Source organism: Erigeron canadensis, chromosome 4 (assembly GCF_010389155.1).
Source record: "Erigeron canadensis isolate Cc75 chromosome 4, C_canadensis_v1, whole genome shotgun sequence".
NCBI classification, from domain to species: Eukaryota; Viridiplantae; Streptophyta; class Magnoliopsida; order Asterales; family Asteraceae; genus Erigeron; species Erigeron canadensis.
Window position 1 is genome coordinate 22,767,986 of NC_057764.1, and position 14,562 is coordinate 22,782,547.

At 30.6% G+C, this 14,562-nt stretch overlaps 1 protein-coding gene across 2 annotated transcripts; it reads left to right on the top strand.

Moving 5' to 3' along the window:
- The first annotated feature begins 9,361 nt into the window (after nucleotides 1-9,361).
- Nucleotides 9,362-11,486, top strand: LOC122597885 (squamosa promoter-binding-like protein 8). 2 transcript variants are annotated; one of them, XM_043770465.1, is made up of 3 exons: nucleotides 9,362-10,075; nucleotides 10,963-11,114; nucleotides 11,249-11,486. In XM_043770465.1, the coding sequence occupies exons 1-3, from the start codon at nucleotides 9,384-9,386 to the stop codon at nucleotides 11,272-11,274; spliced, it is 870 nt and encodes a 289-aa protein (XP_043626400.1). In that variant the 5' UTR covers nucleotides 9,362-9,383; the 3' UTR covers nucleotides 11,275-11,486. The 2 variants fall into 2 exon arrangements, with proteins under 2 accessions (XP_043626400.1, XP_043626401.1); XM_043770466.1 differs by having other exon boundaries at nucleotides 11,268-11,486.
- Nucleotides 11,487-14,562: the final 3,076 nt, after the last annotated feature.

The following is a 14,562-nucleotide window of genomic DNA, read 5'->3' on the forward strand; positions in this document are numbered from 1 at the left end:
ACATTAGTTATGAGTATATATGATAACCAACAAAATTACCTAATTAGATTTTAGATAAAATAAAACAAATATTAAAGTAAAACATGTAAAACAATAAGTTTTCATTTACTATAACTTACCGTGCATCATAAAAATAATCGTGTATCAATATATATGTGAATCTTCGTGTATCAATTTTATTATGATATAAGGGTCAAAATCTTATTTTATTTGTTTTACTTTAATATTTATTTTATAAAGTAACTCCTACCTAATTAACTTCTTTACCAAATTAAAACTATGTTAATGAAACTGTCCATACCAATTTCGATCAACTTTACCAAAACTTTATAAAACGGGCCATTATAAAATAATTAAAATTATAATATAATATTGAGAGAAAGAGAAATATCTCTTGGGAACATATCTCTCTGACTAACAATACATTCCGTACAATAAGAGTCAACGTCGGTGTCAGCCTTTTCTTACACAACCTGATTCCATACATCACACCTTTTCCAATTCCACTTTTACCCCTCTTTCCTTTCATTTATTTCCCTTGTATCTTTTTTAACTTTAACTTAAACAACAATAGCAAATTATATGAAATAAGTAATGCAAATGATAAAATTGTCACAACACATAAGCTACGCAGTATTATCAATTTTGTCTAATACTTAAATTTACAAATGTCTCATCTCATGTGCTACTAAAAGTCTAAAATCAAAGCTCTTTAAAAAGTTTATTATATTCCCTTAGACTATGTTTTGCAAAAAGCTTTTAGGAATTTCTAGCTTTAAGCCTTTAGAAAAAAATTCATGCTAAAAAAATGTTTTATTTGATAGAAGAAACCGGAAGCTTTTGGGTTGGGTGAAAAAGCCCATAAGTGAAACGCTTGTATAACTAGTGTTTAGGATCGGGGTAGTTTTCGTGTTTGCATCCTTATTTATGTACATTGAGGATAGATTTAATTCAAAGTTGGTCATTCACGTAAAAATTGTTAGTTATCTAGAGACATAAACAAGATCTGCTATAAAAGAAAAGTATAAACGTAAAAGGTACTAATATATTGGTTTTAAATAGGGATAACTACAGAAAAAAGAAAGCACCTTTCGACCAATTAACGAAAATAGCAGCGACCTTTAAAAGTTTTACTTTTTACAAATAAACTTTTATTTATTACCGAAAATAGTAACATTTGACACGTGTACATGATGACATAGACATTTTTTGATGACGTGACATCTTTTAGTGATGTGACATACTTTATAACTACAGAAAATAGAAATGAATTTTCGACCAATTTACGAAAATAACAATAACCTTTAAAAGTTTTATTTTATAGCAATAAACTTTCATTTATTGTCGGATTACTCCAACACCGACGACAACGGTGTTGGAGGTGGAAGTGGTTTCTTCTCGATTTCTTCAACTTATTTAGAAACTGTCGGCGATCTGTTCGAGTTCGAGCTAACCTCTGGTCCTCCGCTATCTGGATCTATGTTATCTGCGACGAACTATTCTTAAAAGGTGCAGATCCGGCTTATGAAACTCTCGCCTCACCTTGAACATCCTTAGGATCTCCCTCCAGATAAAACGACGACGTTTTGGCATCTAATTTTAAAGATTTTCAATCTCGAAATAGATGAAGAAGAGCTAGATCTATGTATCCTTTAACATTTTTATACACAGCTTTTCAGCTTTTCAATGCTTGAAATAGGAAGAAACTCAACGAAAATTAATAAAATCAAGCTGAAATTAGCTTCAGAAGAAAATGACGAGATGAAATATCTTGCCAAAACCGAGACTGAAACGGAACCATACCATTTTTTGGGGGAAATGACACGGCTGATAAAAATTACATAATAAATAAATAAAAAATAATGCCATGTTATTAAAAAATGCTACGTCATTTTGTCCATGTCATCATGTACACGTGTCAAATGTTACTATTTTCGAAAATAAATAAAGTTCATTGCTAATAAAACTTTTAAAGGTCACTGCTATTTTCGTGAATTGATCGAAAGATGTTTTATATTTTATGCAGTTATCCCTTTAAATATTGTAGTTACTTCCAAAAAGGTTCAAATTGAACAATTATTGTATATCCAATTATGTTTGTTTTGAGTTCTAATAATTATAATACATTTGTTTTGAACTTTTGATGTCACACTTTTCAAATAGATGAAAAGGGTATTAATGTAATTTAACAATCCAATCAGTTAGACAAAAGTGCCAGCAATCCGGTGACCAATCCTATACATTAATTGAAGCTGTTCCATCGTGAATAAGTAGCCAATAGCAGCATGAGGTGGAATGCACGTGTTGTACTATGCGCGTGGGTGATTTACCCTGTTCTAAGACTATCGGGTCTGTTTTGTCTCTTATTTACCCTTAACCTGAACCTATACCTACTTTCTTTCCCATCCACTACTTCCTTTTTTTTTGTTACTGTTACAAATACCCTCAATTACACAATATTTACCAATTACCCCCTTTCTATATTCAATCGTTAAAGTGTGCACCATTTATTTTATTCATAATTTTTTAAAAAATAGTTAAATATTACATCAAATTTATTCTATTGCTACAATTCAAACTTCTATGTCAAATTTGAATTTTGGTTTTCTCCTTTAAGGCTATGTTTTTAAATTTTTGTAAAGGCTAAGGAAAAGATTGTGAAGGATCTTTAAAATTTTGTGTTCTTGTTCTTGAGTTTTATCTAAGAGGATAAGAGAAAAGAAAGGAAAAGAAAGGAAAAGAATTAGAAGGAGAATTTAATAGATTTTGTTAATAATATTTTCCTTTTATTTTTGGGATGATTTGAAAAGAAAAAAAATCCACTCATTCTTTTCCATTCATCTCTCTTCTTTTTTTTTTCTTTCTTTAACAAAAATTCGAGACCACAGTCTAAGAGACATAAGCCTCTACCAAAAGTGTTAACCTCTCACATTGACATTTATGCATTTATAAATAGATGGCTTGTTGGTGTAGATGGAATGCGAGAAATGATAAAGAGGTTCCATAACATTGTTAAGTATGCTTTAATTAGTTTACTTAACTAGGAGAAAATAATGGAACGCCAAGGCAACAGTAAACATTAAGATTTGTAACCAGTAACTTTCATTGACGGTTTACTAGTTATAATTAGCTTGTAATTAGGATTAGTTTTATTGTGAGATCATAGAACTCATGATTACTTGGTATGTGAACAACACATCTTATATGGTGTTTTTGATATCTGACTTTCAACTTTATACTATATCACAAGTGTTAGCTGGATAACCAAATGAATTCGTACCGTAGCTAGAGTAGTACGTACTAATCAATAATTGAGTATTTTTGTACGTTCCTGCAAGCCATGTATTCATGAGTGTGACAAATTAGGCGTTTTACAGTTTTAACATTTATGATGGTGTCCGTGGGTAAAGATGATTGGAGCCTCAAAACAATTAGTTTTGTTCAAGTACATGTACATATAGCCATAAGAAAAAGGAGGTACTTTTAATGCTAAAATTTTATTTACATATATATATGAACTTACAAAAGGTTTATTGTATACATGAACAAAATAAAAAACGTTATTGAATACATGATTGACCTGCTATTCCCTTAGCCGGTAACCTTTTTAAATTCTTAGCTACATGCTGACATCAGCATGACGTCAACAATTTAGTCTTATTATTATTTTGTCATTTTCTGCAGTTTTTTTTCCCCTTTTACGATTGTATATTTTTACCACTTAACTTTTAGGTTTTATCACATTAGTCTAACTTTTTATATACAAGTATAATTTACTTTTAAAGTTTTTAATTTTTATCAATTAAGTTTGGATTTTAACATTAATCATCAATTTTTTTTTAATTTTTTTTCTACTTTCTATCTTTTATTTTAAAGCTTTTAACTTATTTGTATCACTTAACTTATTGGTTTTTAACTTTAGTCTAACTTTTTTTTCTTTACCTTTTATCTCTTATTTTAAGGTTTCTAACTAAACTATAGTAAATTTTAAGTGTCTAAACTTTTAGGTACTATTGTATGTATAAATGCTTGCATGACGTAGTGTCGATCCTGGGCAACGTCCTCCGGGGTCAAAAAACCAGTTCTAACTACACACATTCATCATAATTTAGAACCATAAGAATTTTAAAAAAAATCAGATCTTATATCTTGATGATGATGATGATGTCAAATAAATGAATAACAAATACAATTACTGATGAAAAACGATGTTAAACCACCGCACATATTCCTTTTTCTGTATTTCATCATGAAACCGACAAACAAGTAATTCTTTTTATACCCCATTGCCGAGAAATGTTGTGGGAGATGTTGGTCGTCCACTGTTACTGTCTTTTGTTTTTTCTTCTTCTCCTTGATATTCCTTTTTCTGTATTTCATCATGAAATCGACAAACAAGTAATTCCTTTTACACCCCGCCACCGAGAGATGTTGTGGGAGATGAAAAAAAGAAAAAAGTGGAAATTGTAAAAGTCTTGGTACAATAAATATTTATTGTAAGTTCATGCACACAATAACTTTTTGGGCATAGTTTATTACATTTTCATGCACTTAACCGGCCCACATCAAGCCTTTAGCCGGTTTCGGTATACAATAGAAAATTAGTAGGGTTCATGTATACAATAAACCTTTTGTAAGTTCATATACACAACAACTTTTCAGCCTTAATTGATTACATTTTTGTGCACTTAACTCATATATTTACTATTTAATAGAATACCCAGGCAAACAAAAGATTAATGATCAATGTACTGGGCCATGTAGTGGATGATTTATAAGACTAGCATCAAAGATGTTTAGATTATTTTGTTATTATACATTTACACCACTAAATGGTGTATATAATGTCGCAAAATAAGCCTGGGAACCGGTAGTCCGGTAATAATATATATTTACTCAAGTAATTGCTAAAGTAATATTGATCTAAAATGCTCAATTAATCAAAAATTAGGTTTTGAAATATGTTAGAAAATATCACTATTTAATAATGATCAAAATTATAACCTTTTCAACTTGTTAGATGTGGTTAATATTTCTTTGTTTTGATGGCGATGATTTATATTAATTGACTTATAGCCTCTGTCTTTATATGTTTGTAAAAAGATTTATAATATATTTTTATTTATAGATACGAGAATGGTACCCGCGCATTGCGGCGGCCGTGAAGTTGGCGAAAGTGGTGGTGATGTCATGATGGCGGCGGTGATGGGTGGTGGTGGCAAGCGGCGGTGGCGGCGGTGATGGTGGCGGCGGAGATTGGTAGGATGGTGACGATGACGAGTATATTGTAGGTTATTGAAATAATTTGGTTTTAATGAAATGATGAAACTTAACATGTTAAACATGATTATTTGCTTTATAATATAGTATATATATAAAGATATTTTATAGGCCATAGTCATAGTAACATATCCTGATTCTAACTCGACAATCACGGTAAATCTGTTATATTTTAAATAAGTAGTAATTTACATATAAATAGAAGGTAAATGGGCAACAAGTTATGCCGCCACTCTTTTTTGAATAGTAATATTATGACGCAACAATTGATGAATGTAGTAATTAATTGGCCCACTCCTTAGAAGGATACAATGAGTTATGCATAGTAATAACACGACGGTCGATGAATCTAGGTTTTCGTCTTAGTTTTGCTGACAATAACTGGTTATCTAAAGTGGACCATGTTACCACGAGCCGAGAAACAGTGCTAAATAAAAAACGTTGCAATTAATAGGTGCAAACTAAATTTTGCAATTTGTTGAGGCTAAACCCGAAGGGATGTCTAACCACTGGACCAATACGTCATATGAATTTTCTTCTATAGATGCTATAAACTTTCACACTATACAACTATTTTATGATATCTCACACGACTTCCAAAAATTCATTTTTCAATAATGATGTGTAAAAAGGCTATTTAACTTTTATTACACGTTTCATATCTATTACAGCACCCCCAATGTGTATTCAAGCGTCTTGGATTTTGAATATGATACACTATTAGGTGTGCTCCGTATTGGGAGTGTATTGGAGTGAAATTAAATGTAGTGACTATCAATTTTATTGATGTGGTACTGATATGACAATATATCAAAGGTTTTGGGGAAAACCATTGAGGGCGGTCTTCTACTTGTTCAATTACTTCGTGTCATGTTTTTATGGTCTAAAGATATTGAGACAACTTAACATGTCGATCGGCTAAAAACTTCAAGTCAAGATATCTATCAATGGATTTCAAGTCACAGGTAAGAGTACTCAATCTTCATAGGCAAATCCCTTTAGATGACTAGTTGGTCTATATAATAAAGCATGTCCACTTCCTTGACATAAAAGTAGGAAACATTATTTGTCTCATCACAAGTACGCAAAGGCCTATAGACATTTGACCAATTGGTACATACTAGTCTAATATCACTACTAACCACTTGGTTTTGGTTTTAAGTTATCTTATATATATTTGTCATTATTGAAAAGAACTTAAAAAAAAAGGTAAAAATCTTTTTCAAAATAATACTCAAATGGTACTTAATTGGTTATTTGAGATTGAGACAAATCAAAACAAGCCTAGTAGTACTTAGCTTGTACTTTATTCCTTAATTTTTAATGTTTGTTCTTTCACTCCTTGAACCTTTTATTTCCTTTTTAAATAGTGTATGTCCGGTATAAAAGAAGTTTCTATGATATTTTTGGAACGAATTGGATATAATCTATTTAAAAAAGTACACGCAACTTGAGTAATTAAATTTAATGATTGGATAATTGTTTTCTATCAATCAAAGTTGGTGTACTGATAAATACCGATTAAAGTGATCCTTGCCGGATTCCCTCGCATGAGGTTCGAACTCGTGATAATGGGCACGTTCAATGTAAGCGTACGTCTTGATATGATACATCTATCAGCCAGCTAGTGATCAGAAAGAGAAAGATAAGTTGTTTTCTTGACTGTTTCGATCGAATGCTAGATACACATTTATGTAACATCAATATTGGAACATTTACTATATAAGATTTAGATATATGTCACATTAACTCATAATGAGAAATGAAACGATATGTTTGATTAGACAAAAAAAATTAGTGGTTATTAAGGGACATTCCTTCATTATTTTCGCTTGCTTCCCCTATTTGGATATAAAAACAAACAATTATTTTGCATTGGTAATTGATGTCAAATCAAATCATAATGGCATTAACTACTAGAATGAAATAATCAACATGAATGTTTTGGAGACGATTCCAAATTTCCAATCTACATAGATGAAGGTTTCACATAAATCGTATGGATTATAATACATTTTGTGTTGATATCATCACATAACTAAATTTATATGGTGGTTATGAATGGTCTAAGAACATTCGATTTAGATCAATGGTCACATTAAATAAGGCAAATCAAAATTTCCTGCGATGTGTCTGCGGGCTATGATGGTTCTCAAACCTATCGTATCCTTAAGATTCACAATCTAGTATAGGTATATCGTAAAATGTTCGTATGAGTTTAAAGTTTCTAGCTAGTATCGAATTTTTTGGGCTTCTAGAACTGAAAGCGGTACCGAAAGTCCGAAACAATGAGAAAGAAAAGAGGATTTCGATGGTGGTACATTTAAGCAAAAGGGGTTATATAAAAGATATCAAGTGAAGGAGGTGATTTTTTAATTAAAAAGTAGCTGATATATGTGGCTAAAAGGGGTCGGAAATAAAAACACTACATAATAGGACATATTGAAAAGTTTCTTTTTAAGGATATACTAGAAACTCAAATTCTTGGACTAGCCACTAGACATGTTATTTGGATTTAACTTAACAAAATAATGGTAATACTTTAAATTTGCTATTGAAAATGTAGTTTAATTTGTACACATCTACAAAATCTATTTGATACGAGTACATAAAAAAAAGAAAAAAAATCAACTTCTTTATTACATAAACAAGTTAGGTTTCTTTTCTTTTCTTTCTTTCTAGAATATTTAAATAGAAGTGAGTTTATATTAATCAATGATATACGTTAACCCCATAATCATCATTTTCGAACTCTTTTTAATCACCACTATTAAGATGTTAGAGATTGATTCGAATTAGAGACATCTTATAATTAAGGACATCATGGACGGCCTAACCGTAATACATATACTTGTTTGATTTCGATGTGAACAAATCATGTTTCTTTTAATGGGAAATATGTTAAATGCAGCTCTAAGGACTGTATTTAACGTGCATAAAAACTTGCACATTCTATATTTAAAAGCTCACCTCCTGAATTGTATGGTAATTTATAAATAATTTATACACCTTAAATACAACCTTAAGAGTTATATTTAACAACTTTTTTCTTTTATATATATAGTTGATAAAGATTTCAAAAATGAACTAATCAACTGAAATTACCATGTGGGGTAACCTGAAGATTTATCCTCTGTTTTTTTTGATGATATTTCAGAAGAACACAAGTGTGTCTGAAGGACATAAGAAAGTTCTTATATTAGATCTTGACTTGGGCTTATCTAGGTTCAAGTTTGAAGGGGCATAGTTTAACCTTATTAAACGTTGTGTTTTTGGGCGGATTAGTAGAGGGTTTTCCCCAATTGAGTATTTGAAAAAGACATTTCTACTTTGAAGGGACTCTATAGCACGGATCCGGTTAAAACAACGTATGCTAGACCTCTCGCTGTCGAATCACGACATGAATTTTTCAGCAAAATTCACTTTTAAAAAAAAAAGAACACAAGCGTCATTAAAGCAATGAGACAATAAATTTCTCCAACCTTTACAAGTCTCATACATTTACCAAATTTAGGTTATCTAATAGTTTAGAAGTAATTATCTTGGTCTTTATTTAATAAAGATAAGAAACAAAATTAAAATGCCATGTGCAATTAATCTGTTCTTGGATAATATATCATTCTTTTAGTAAAGAAGAATCTATAACTGAACATGAATTAAGAGTTCATAAATCATAACATCCAAATACGTACATATATAGATATACAATAAACTACAAATGTTTAATTGACTAAATTTATACATAAAGCCTAAATAAGTACTATGCATGATAAGATAAATATAACACCAAAATTTAGCAAAAATATTTATATTTATAAGATAAACATATAACACCAAAATTTATCATAAATATTTTTTTTTATGTAAATATCTAAGGTGAGTTCTCAACCTTTCATTATAGTAAATCCTTTTTCCAAAACCAAAACAACTAAATCCAAAACCACACATTGAAACCACTTGTAAACTACGCATATAAACTTGTGCATCAAAACATCCACACTATCCATCTCTCACTTTTTACCATTAAAAACTGCTCAAACTTATGACAACCTTTTCATTTCATATTATTCATTCATATATTTTTGCACTTCTAACAACAAACAATGTTGGACTATGAATGGGGCAACCCATCAACCATGATACTCAACGGCGCAGTCACCGTCGCCGTCGAAGAACCCACTTCTCAACCCGACCCGACCCGTCACCATATCTTTGATCACTACTCACATAACTTCAATGAAACCTCACACACACACAACACCACTCACTACATCAACCCAAATGACTACTTTCAACAAACCCATAACCATAGCCCAAACCCGAATCATCACTACATAACTAACTCAACCCATAACCCGACCCATAACCATCCTCACTTCAATTCTCTTTATGACCCACGCGCTTACTCCGGCGAGTGTACTTACACTCCTTCACTTGAACCGGAAAGTTCACACCATGCTGCTGCTCATCATCAAACCGGGTTTATGCTCATGCCAAAAACAGAACCGGCCGGTTGTGCTATAGATTTTACTAATAACCGTATTGGGTTAAACTTAGGTGGGAGGACGTACTTTTCTTCAGCTGAAGATGATTTTGTGAACCGGTTGTACCGCCGGTCTAGACCGCTTGAAGCGGCTTTGGTTAGCTCACCAAGATGTCAAGCTGAAGGGTGTAATGCTGATCTTACTCATGCTAAACATTATCATCGTCGGCATAAAGTTTGTGAGTTTCATTCAAAAGCTTCCACTGTTGTCACCGCTGGTCTGACCCAACGGTTCTGTCAACAGTGTAGCAGGTAACTTTTTTTATTTTATTTTTCGTAACAGAATAGAAGTTTGTTATAAAAAACTTTTCTTAAAAAAAATCTCATAATCATGTAAAATTCAACATTATATATCACTTTTATTTACTTTTTGTTATATATAATGTTACATATAGAAATGTTATGACCATGTAGCTAGAATAGTAGAATTCAAACATTATACATATATTATAACTAGTACTTTTTATAAGTATATATAATATAATTATATATGTACTTTTTCTAAGTATATCATTATCCATGTAAAATTCAAACATATAGAAAATGTTCTGAGCATGTAGCTAGCTAGAATTCAACATTATCTATATTAAATCTTGTACTTTTTATAAGTATAAACTTATGTATATATATGTAACATGATAGAAAAAGTAGTATTTCAAAGTGTTAAATGGATAATAATGACATGTATTAAGTGTTTGTACGATAAAATAACAGAATGTACAATTATTATTGTAGTGTTGCTTGAAGTTATTCTAGTATCCCCAACTGTTGATTAGTAGTTTGTAAGAAAAAATGAATTAGCTAAATTAGGAAATGAGTTATGGAAAGGACGAAAATGCCCTCGAGGGGTACAAGGTTGATAAAGACAATGATTGGTGTACATGGGGGTGATCCCGAGGGCATTTTTGGGTCCGTAAAATTTCTGTTTCCCATATAAGCTGCGGATTTACACTTTGTTAGGTACTATTTGCATTTGCTTCTTATAGTAACACATACTTAAAAAACACCCTTTCTTTTGTTACATTTATTAATTAAAATTAGTACTAATACTAATAAGAATTACCTAGTTCATTTTTTTGTGATTTACCAAAAATGTTAATGTTTTTTGTGTGTGAATGTATATATATAATGTTGAATAGGTTCCATCTATTGTCGGAATTCGATAATGGGAAGAGAAGTTGTAGGAAAAGATTGGCTGATCACAATCGTCGACGTAGAAAATCATCACAAAATCAAGATCGTAGCAAGTCTGTTTCGAGTACTCAAAGTTCATCTTCAGATGTCATATCAAGTAAGTCCTAATTTAGCACGTTAATTTCGTCGTGTATAATTATGTACATTTTATTAATTAATTAAGTTCCCGTTGCATATATATGATTTTTATGCGACACAAATTTTTGTCAAATAACTTCGTATCTAATTTAGGGTATCAATCGAATTCCAGAGGTTAATCTTGGTTCGTGACACGATTGCAAGCGGTTACTAAATCGACTATGGAAGTTTCACCAAAACTTTTATCGTATCTCCTTGCCTAGGTTGCTAGCTAATTAGTTATAAATAACGTTGTTGTAATTAAATTTTTTTAGATTTGGTTCGACAAAAAGTTGATTTCCTCGGATTTTAATTTTCAATTGATCGATGAATGGAAGCTAGGCCTAGCTAATTACGTACTATATTTATATAATAATATAAAAATTAAGTACTAACTAGTTCCACAGTTTATTTGATGCAATTCGATTTGGTTGATTCAATTCAATGAATGTAAGGGCATGTACTACTATATATATATATATATATATATATATGCAATGCGCATTGATGAATGTTGTGAAATTGCCATCATAATTATAAGTCGAAAGCCAAAACATGTTACACATGCCTTATCTTCTTTAAACTACCATTTTTGTGATTCAGTTTGTCTTGATGATTCGTAGTTTTTCTAGACCGTGCGTATAATGTATTGTTGGCACGGCGTAGTAATAATTCATTACGATATCCTGCAAATCACAATCGATTAAGTGCTAAATATATTATCTATACTTTATGCCAATAATGATGAGGTTGTTAATTACTAATTTGGGAACTAAAAAAAAAACTAGCTATTGTATTATTATTTGTATACACAAAATAACATCTTTTTGTTAAAGGTATAATATATATATATATATAGGGTAGCACTCCGGTGAGAACACTTTTAAAATAAGAACGGTGAGAATACTTAAAAACATCATTTTGATACATTAAAAGTCCATAAAACTAACATAGTGCTTAACTAATTATCATTATTCAAGTGTTTAACAACATATTGATCCGTCAAAATTGAAAAAATCACGTTTTTTGTTTTGTGCATCCATCTTGGATGTATATTCATCAAAATGATGCATCCAACAAAAAACGTGATTTTTTTCGATTTTGACGGATCAATGTATTGTTAAACACTCAAATAATGATAATTAGTTAAGCACTATGTCAGTTTTATAGACTTTTAATGCATCAAAATATAGTTTTTAAGTGTTCTCATTTTAATTTCATTCTTATTTTAATATATATATATATATATATATATATATATATATATATATATATATATATATATGCCTCAGAGATTTTGTCTCATTCAAAATGAAAAAGGCTTTCTGATGCAGTAGTAGTCCTGCTCTGAAGAACTTGGATATGTAACCACCTGACTTTTGGAAATAAACAAATAAAGCTGTTTTAGATTATTGACTATAATTCATTTGTGATGGATGAAATATATATGAATATATTGTATATTACATATTTACATGAAGTATGTACTTGGTAATAGATAGAGATCTCTAAGGCCCCTTCTTTTTTTTAATCATTAAGTGCTGAATGTATTAAATGATTGAATGCATTAAAAATTTATATATGTATTAAGTAAAATATAAGTAATTGACAGTTATTTTTGTTTATTAAGTCAAAAAAATAAAACATGAAGTTTGACTGAATGATTAAGTTCTTAACTATTAAGTTTATTAAGTAAAAAGTAAACAAGGCCAAGTATTTAATTATCAGCTGATCGAGATTATTAGAATTTACTACAGGTTCCAAGTATAGTACTTCTACAATTATAGATCGAGTAAGTTAACGATGTTAGAGAGTGTGTCAGTGTATATATATACACACATATATAAATTAATATTAATATTGTGACGAGGATGCATGAGATGACAAAATTTGTTTAGTTTAGTCGACATTTGGTATCGTATCTTAGATTTAAAGTGGTTTCGACTGTTTAACGTACGGCATTTAAGCTGTTTGTATTTGAAATTAAGGGATATATATGATGTTTCATTTACTCGTAATGTCAAAATCACACGTTTATTATTTCAATTAAAGTGTCTAGCCATTGGTTCACTAGTAAAAGTTTTTGTTTTTTGGTATGTAAAAGGGACCTATCTTTGGTGTACGGTCAATGTGGAATTATTTAAGTGTAATAACGACGTAACTTGTTATATGACTTGTGTCATTAAAAAATATATATAAGTAAGGTGTTTTCAAAATGTAAATAGATTAGAACGATCAAGGGTGAAAAGGAATTAAAAACCGAAAAAGGAGAAAGGAAGATTTCTAAGAAAAGGGGTCAAGGAAGAAGAGGTCAAAAAGTCAAGCTGTCTCCTGCATGGAAGCTATATTTGATCAAAGTTATTATTCGTTTGTGTGGGGTCTCCCATAAGATGCATTCATGTGGTCCACTGCTTAGGGATAATTGAGTATTTATTTAAAGTATATTTTAATGTTACATGTCAAAATCTAATTAGATACTGAATTTTGTTACGAGTATTATTTCACAATACTAATTTTTTCAGATTCATTTAGCAGTTTATTTCTATGATAGATAGATAATGGATTAAAACTAGTTTATGCATGTCTATTATATTAGAGTTCTTTTTATACATATGTGTAAATACTTTGTATTAAATAGGAAATTTAAAAAAACAAATTGAATTGTTTGATATTTGATCAGAAAAAACCCTATAATAGTTTTTTGAAAAACAAAAGGTTAATTTAATCTTAGAGAAGACTCACCACCACCAATAGTTTCCATCACCATATATCATTTGTCTTCGTCACCACCAGACTGTCATCCTTGTCATCTAAGGATGAGCGGAAAGTCCCAAATCCCGATCCCATACCGGTATCGTCCTCATCCCGGTACCGAAAAGTGGTACCGAATCCCGATCGGGACCAGGACCGGTACCCACTTTTGAGAGTTTTCGAAACCGATATCAATCGGTATTGGTACTGGAAAAATCCCGAAAATACCAATTAGTCCTGACTAGTCCCGATAGTTTCAAAAGATCTTTCATATTACTTCAGCATCTATGCATCTTCCATACATAAAACCAAATGAATTAAGTTTATATTCATACAAATTCTTTATGTCATGGCAAATTGAAATTTTTTGATGGAGCTGTAACTAAACTCCATGTTGGTGCAATACTGCAGTACATAGCTAATATGTTTTGCTGAAGATAATTAGTGAGCAACTTTCTATGCATAGACTACATTAATCAAATAACAGAAAACATAATGATATAGTTTCATGATATCCACGTAGCAAAAATTTAACAGAAAACATCATGATATCCACGTAGCAAAAATTGAAGTTATTTGGAGTCTAAAATTACCAAAATTGAAATAGTCTTACAATTTCCTTTGTTACGCTTAAATAAACTTAGTAGTCTGAATGTTGTTTTTTTTTAAAATTCGAT